The 7500-nt window shown below is 42.0% G+C and overlaps 1 protein-coding gene across 1 annotated transcript; it reads left to right on the top strand.

Moving 5' to 3' along the window:
• The first annotated feature begins 2921 nt into the window (after positions 1–2921).
• LOC138968027 (calponin homology domain-containing protein DDB_G0272472-like) lies at positions 2922–4506 on the top strand. The gene is made up of 3 exons (XM_070340588.1): positions 2922–3451; positions 3963–4110; positions 4489–4506. The coding sequence occupies exons 1-3, from the start codon at positions 2922–2924 to the stop codon at positions 4504–4506; spliced, it is 696 nt and encodes a 231-aa protein (XP_070196689.1).
• The last annotated feature ends 2994 nt before the right edge of the window (positions 4507–7500 follow it).

Raw genomic sequence — 7500 nt, forward strand, 5'->3', positions numbered from 1 at the left:
AAATGATTTACTATGTTGTATATTATTGAAGTTTGATTTCATAGCTGCAATGTAAAGGTTAGTGTATACAAAGTGCACTAAAACCTAGTGTGAAGTTTTAAGAGAATTCTTGATGTGATTGTATCAGGGTTTTTCCTGCGGAATTTCGTGAAGATAAATGTTACGCATTTATGTTATGTTTAAGACGGTGATGCTTTGTATGGCAGTGTTATTCATAGATTAAGTATTAGTTTGGATATTGAATGTGGACGGAATGTGAACGTAGAATGAACGAGAATGTATGAGTTGTATTAGTCTTTCGGATGAGACGAAAAACCGAGGTTTCGTGTACACTACATTGGGGTGTGCACGTTAAAGATCCCACGATTGACAAAAGGGTCTTTCCTGGCAAAATTGTATAGACATATATAAAAATGTCCACCAAATACCCGTGTGACTTGGAATAATAGGCCGTTAAAAGTATATACTCGCCTAACACGCTTGAGATTTACTGGCCGATGTGAATGCGTGATATAATGTGTAAAAAATTCCATCTCACACGGCATATTGTAAACGCCATGAGCCTCCCCAAATAGGAGAGGGTATGTGCGTAGAAATACTCACTAATAAAATAATAAAAAGTTGGTACATGAACGTTTGGAAGAAGAGATGGTTTTAGAGATTGTTGTATTAAGACTTGGTTAAATTCTTTAGGAGTTTCCATGAGGAGTTTCCATGGCGTATACAAGGGAGGGACCTTACACGGAGAAGCGCGGGACGATGGTGGCGAGCAAGGGACCACATCGGCGCAGATGACTAGACGAGGGGAGTCTTCATCGTTACCGGTCGTAGCTGACGACGGTTGTTTTCGCTAATGGCGGAAGGGTTTCTCGGGGAGAAACGTGAAAGGTGTGTGAGGCATCTATAAGATGAATTCTGGGACTTAATCATCTTTGTCGTGAAAGGTGTGTGTTGGCATCTACAATGAGAGTTTTTGGGAATTCATTATTCTACGAGGATTCAGCGACACAAGGAAGTGAAACTGGTGACATGCAGTGAGCCGTGATTCGAACTCGTGAGTGTCTGTCAGTACCTTCTTTTGTGCGTTATTCTGTATTTGAGAAAGTATCTTTATAATATGTTCGGTGTCCGAACTCCCCCCCCCCCGTGTACACTACATTGGGTGTGCACGTTAAAGATCCCACGATTGACAAAAGGGTCTTTCCTGGCAAAATTGCTTAGGCACAGTTAATAATTGTCTACTATACCCGTGTGACTTGGAATAATAGGCCGTGAAAGGTAATTATGCGCCGAAATGGCTGCAATCTACTGGCCGTATAAAATTTCATCTCACACGGCATCACTGCAGAGCGCCTAGAACTGTACCCACGGAATATGCGCGATATAAGCCTCATTGATTGATTGATATGTATTTACATGCAGTGAGTGAACGCTAAAAGATTGTGTCAACTGTGTGTCGAAAAGTTGATTCGTATTGATGTATTTGAAGAGAAGAATTATGTTGTTTTTGGTTGAGGAAATAATAAGCCTGTATCCTCCCAAATTCTGTTGTTGAAGTGTTTGGTGTGAAAAGGGTAGAGACAGTGCAATAGGGCAGAACACGTACATATGAAAGTAATTTCATTTATTTCACATGCAAACCACTTTATGACAGTGGTGACCCCGACATAGCCCTAAATAAGTGTTTTTTTGTTCTAAGGTTAAAATTTGTTGTTGTTGTAGTTAAAAAGCGGTTGCTTCCCTTTCATTGGAGAAAATTTGAGAAATTGAGAAAGAAGTAGCTAAATATACCTTGATAAATTGCGTGTTGTAGTGAGTGTTTATGTGTATGTCATTTGGAACCCCCCTCTCCAGCTCTAGGGGTCTACGTAATTGTATAGTTTCGTACGTAGAGCGGGCCTTAGTTTCTGTTTGCTTCCTTTTCTGTGTACATACTTATTATCTATTTTTCTATCTGAATTCTAGCTCTCTTTCCTATTAGTTTTTTTAAAACTATTTTTCTTAGATTCTATCTTGGATTGATTGTTGTGTATGATTGTTGTCGTTGAGGTGCAGGCTTATTTTAAATAAAATAGTATAGGGTGTGCCATTTTTTGTGTGTGTGTATAAATTCTGAAATTTTGTATTTTTTTTGCTTGGACTCTGATATTTTTTTTCCAGTTGTGTACTCTGGCTTGAAAAGTTTTTTCTGTTTTCGTTGTTATTGTTGTTCCTATTTGTAGTAGGATTAGTAATAGGGTGATTATCTCCCCTATACTAGTGTTTGGTATTTAGTTGTTGGTTTTGGGAAAGTGTTTTTTATTTAAATTTATTTTGTTGGTTAGTAGTAATTTTATTGTGATATTTGGTAAACATTTGTACTTGAACAATTTGTTTTGGGTAAATTTTTGTTGTTGTTGTTGTGAACATTTAAAAATTTTTTTTTTTTGCTCTGGCGATTGATTGTCCTTAAAGGATCTGACGCTGGTTAGTGGTGTGTGGAATTGAATTTTTCATTTAAAGTGTGTTACTTGAGTTTGAGAAACTTTGAAATTTCTAGTTAATTTTTTATTTTGATTTTGTTGATGTTCTAAGTTTGTTATTTTAAGCTTGACATTGATTGAAGTGTTTGAAGCTGATATTGACTGTTTAAACTGATATTTTCTAAATTATCATTTTTTTTTGGATTCCATTAAGTTTATTGTTTTAATTTTGAGACTGGTTGTGTAAATAGTTAAGTAGTAAACACTTTGAGGATTGTTTTTAAAAGGCACAAGATTTCTATTAGTTTAGTATTTTATTATACTCTTTTGTGTGTGTTTAGTATTGCGAGAAACTGGTGTATGATACAACTTTTTGATACTTAAAACAATTTTGTGAACTTGTGTTACTTGATCCATTGTATTACTTTGAGATTACTTTGATATTTTGACATTGTAAAGATGGCTGAGCGTAGTGATACTGGTGGTGGCACATATGATCATTATTTGGCATTGGGAGAGAAGCATGGCTTAAAGGCAGAAGCTTTGTTTAAGTTTGCTCAGGATCATATGGATAGAGAAGAGAGAATTCAGGAAAGGGAGGCAAAGAAAGTAGCAGCTGAGGCTGAGGCAAAGAAGGCACAAGCTGAAGCTGAGGTTGAGGCAAAGAAGATGGAAGCTGAGGCCGAAGCAAAGAAACAGGAAACAGAAGTAAAAAGATTAGAAACTGAGGCTGAGACAAAAAGATTAGAAACTGAGGCTGAGACAAAAAGATTAGAAACTCAGGCTGAGACAAGAAGGTTAGAAATGGAATTAGATGCAAAGAGGCTAGAAGCAGATACTGAGGCAAGGAAAATGGATTTGGAGTTTAAGAAAGAAGCGCAGCAAGGTACGGGTGGAAATGCAGGTGGGAAATCAGGTCACAGCAGCAGGCCCCAGTACCCCAAACTCCCAATGTTCAAGGAAGATAAAGATGACATTGACAGTTTTTTGTACAGATTTGAAACGCATGCAAAGGCGAACAAATGGAATGATTCAGAGTGGGCTACGTACTTATCTGCTTATCTGGAAGGTGGAGCTTTGTCTTTGTTTCATTCATTGTTTACAACGGGTACTTTGTCGTATGAAGACTTGAAGAAAGAGTTGTTGAAGAAGTTTCAGTGCACTCGCGATGGATTTCGTGAGAAATTTCGCAGTACGAAGCCAGAGGCAGATGGAAGTTTTGGCACGTACGTAACAAGGATGAAGCATTTGTTCAATCGTTGGTTGAGGTTGTCTGATATAGAAGACTCATATGAAGCGTTGTTTGATTTCGTGTTATGTGAACAGATTCTTACCAGTGTATGCACTGATTTGGCAGTCTTTTTGAAAGAACGTGAGTGTACAAATTCAAAAGACATGATTGCTAGCGCAGAAACGTACAAATCAGCCCATCCGAATAAATGTTTGGCCAGAAAGCAACAAGTAAATCCTTTGGTAACTGGAAACGTAGCTTTCAACCAGAATCGTGGAGCAGGACAGTCTTACAATCGAGGTCAAGGTGATAGTGGCAGAAGACAAGATGGTATGGGCAGAAATACCAAGTTTCAAGGCAGAGGAGAGAATCATAGACCGGGTAGAGGATGGCAGCAAGGAAATACTAGAGGTACAGGTACTGAGTTTCAGAGTCACAACACATGTTACAGATGTGGAGGTTTAGGCCATTACGCTCGAGACTGTTTTCAGGTAGCATATTCAGCGAAGTCGGTAGCGGATTGTCAGGACGCTGGGGTGTTGGTAAGCTCGGCAGCATTCGGGTCGTTGCCATTGGCGGAAGGGCTCGTTAATGGGAAGAAAGTTTCAGTACTGAGGGACACAGGAGCAAATGTAGCTGGGGTAAGGAAGACGTTGGTCTTACCAAGCCAGTATATACAGGGAGAAGTTCAAAAGGTGAAAGGTTTTAGTGGACGGATTGATTTGTATCCATTGGCGGAAGTGGTTGTCGATACCCCATATTTTCATGGAAAATTGAAATGTTGTGTGCTCACAGACCCAGTCGCTGACCTAGTGATAGGTAATCTTCAGGGTGTGGTTCCCAGAGTAGATTTATTCCTGGGGAATATGCAGGGTGTTGGATTGTGTGCTGATGTAAGTCACAAGAAAAACACTGAAGAGGTGGTACTTGAGAAGGTCGCGTGTGTTACGAGTAGGGCACAAGCCAAAAAGAAACTGGAGGATTCCCCGGTGCCATTGAAAAATGTGGTTACTCCTGATTTGTCGGTTAACATGGAGGATCTGATAAGTTTGCTGAGAGAAGAAGAGACATTGGAAGAGGTGTTGAGTTTGTCACGTGATGATGAGAAGTATGCAGTTTGTGCAGAGAAAGTTGTTGATGTTGAGGAAGTAAGTAGTGGTTATCGCGAAAGCATTGCACTGAGGTCTGACTGGGGCAGTCATGATGTTTTCCCAAGTAAATGTGAAAAGGCAAATGTGACAGTGTTACCTCCGATTGAGGAGATAGAACCGTTGCCGTTACCTACATTGCCTAGGGGGAAGGAAGAGACAATCGGAGATATTGTTTTTGATCCTGGTTTGACAGATAGTCAAAAGGATGAAATGAAGCAGATGTTTGGAAAGATGGATGAAATTTTCAAAACATGTGATGCGGTGGTGTCTTTCACTGCAAGAATTAGCATTCGAGGTTCATCCAATAGCAGGAGACAGGAACACTTTGACAGACATGTTGTCCAGGTCATTCGTAGATCAGAGCATACCACAGGTTTATGGGATGTTTGGAAAAAGAAGGTTGCTTTGATCAAAAGAAAACTCAAGAGTTTTCTTTTGTCCCCGGGAAGGGGATGTCACAAAGATGTGAGTAGCATAATTTGTTATGTGAACAACGTCGTGATTTTAACCTCCCTAAATATCGAAGTGCGACGCTATGTGGCTGGGGAGCGTTATTCCCGGGTTTTGTGCGTTACACGCAAAACTGGCTTTAGCTTGAGATGAGCTGTGTTTTTGAGACATGTAGCTGTTTTGGGTTTGATATCGTCACAACGCTGTAGAGGCTCGACCGAGCAAGGTATCTAAGCGGGTGTCAAATTTGTCTGGGACAAATTCACTCTTTCAAGAGACGGGTCTCTTAAGGTAAATGATTTACTATGTTGTATATTATTGAAGTTTGCTTACATAGCTGCAATGTAAAGGTTAGTGTATACAAAGTGCACTAAAACCTAGTGTGAAGTTTTAAGAGAATTCTTGATGTGATTGTATCAGGGGTTTTCCTGCGGAATTTCGTGAAGATAAATGTTACGCATTTATGTTATGTTTAAGACGGCGATGCTTTGTATGGCAGTGTTATTCATAGATTAAGTATTAGTTTGGATATTGAATGTGGACGGAATGTGAACGTAGAATGAACGAGAATGTATGAGTTGGTAAATGAACGTTTGGAAGAAGAGATGGTTTTAGAGAATGTTGTATGAAGATTTGGTTAAATTCTTTAGGAGTTTCCATGAGGAGTTTTCATGGCGTGTACAAGGGAGGGACCTTACACCGAGAAGCGCGGGACGATGGTGGCGAGCAAGGGACCACATCGGCGCAGATGACTAGACGAGGGGAGTCTTCATCGTTACCGGTCGTAGCTGACGACGGTTGTTTTCGCTATTGGCGGAAGGGTTTCTCGGGTAGAAACGTGAAAGGTGTGTGAGGCATCTATAAGGTGAATTCTGGGACTTAATCATCTTTGTTGTGAAAGGTGTGTGTTGGCATCTACAATGAGAGTTTTTGGGAATTCATTATTCTACGAGGATTCAGCGACACAAGGAAGTGAAACTGGTGACATGCAGTGAGCCGTGATTCGAACTCGTGAGTGTCTGTCAGTACCTTCTTTTGTGCGTTAATCTGTATTTGAGAAAGTATCTTTATAATATGTATTTACATGCAGTGAATGAACGCTAAAAGATTGTGTCAACTGTGTGTCGAAAAGTTGATTCGTATGGATGTATTTGAAGAGAAGAATTATGTTGTTTTTGGTTGAGGAAATAATAAGCCTGTATCCTCCCAAATTCTGTTGTTGAAGTGTTTGGTGTGAGAAGGGTAGAGACAGTGCAATAGGGCAGAACACGTACATATGAAAGTAATTTCATATATTTCACATGCAAACCACTTTATGACAACCGTCTCCATCCAGACCACCTTGCCTCCCTGTATGCTACCGTCTCCACCCAGACCACCGTGCCTCCCTGTATGCTACCGTCTCCATCCAGACCACCTTGCCTCCCTGTATGCTACCGTCTCCATCCAGACCACCTTGCCTCCCTGTATGCTACCGTCTCCATCCAGACCACCTTACCTCCCTGTATGCTACCGTCTCCATCCAGACCACCTTGCCTCCCTGTATGCTACCGTCTCCACCCAGACCACCTTGCCTCCCTGTATGCTACTGTCTCCACCCAGACCACCTTACCTCCCTGTATGCTACCGTCTCCACCCAGACCACCTTACCTCCCTGTATGCTACCGTCTCCACCCAGACCACCTTGCCTCCCTGTATGCTACCGTCTCCACCCAGACCACCTTGCCTCCCTGTATGCTACCGTCTCCACCCAGACCATCTTGCCTCCCTGTATGCTACCGTCTCCATCCAGACCACCTTGCCTCCCTGTATGCTACCGTCTCCACCCAGACCACCTTGCCTCCCTGTATGCTACCGTCTCCACCCAGACCACCTTGCCTCCCTGTATGCTACCGTCTCCACCCAGACCACCTTGCCTCCCTGTATGCTACCGTCTCCACCCAGACCACCTTGCTTCCCTGTATGCTACCGTCTCCACCCAGACCACCTTGCCTCCCTGTATGCTACCGTCTCCATCCAGACCACCTTGCCTCCCTGTATGCTACCGTCTCCACCCAGACCACCTTGCCTCCCTGTACGCTACCGTCTCCATCCAGACCACCTTGCCTCCCTGTATGCTACCGTCTCCACCCAGACCACCTTGCCTCCCTGTATGCTACCGTCTCCACCCAGACCACCTTGCCTCCCTGTATGCTACCGTCTCCAC

The sequence above is a fragment of the Littorina saxatilis genome, linkage group LG6, assembly GCF_037325665.1.
Source record: "Littorina saxatilis isolate snail1 linkage group LG6, US_GU_Lsax_2.0, whole genome shotgun sequence".
In the NCBI taxonomy this organism is placed as follows: Eukaryota; Metazoa; Mollusca; class Gastropoda; order Littorinimorpha; family Littorinidae; genus Littorina; species Littorina saxatilis.

What these genes read in the sequence shown, in the direction of transcription:
- LOC138968027 (XM_070340588.1), top strand. Translation starts at nt 2,922, where the DNA reads ATGGCTGAGCGTAGTGATACTGGTGGTGGCACATATGATCATTATTTG. An exon ending in GATGACATTGACAGTTTTTT is followed by an intron (nt 3,452 to 3,962) that starts GTACAGATTTGA and finishes GCTTTCAACCAG; the next exon opens with AATCGTGGAGCAGGACAGTC.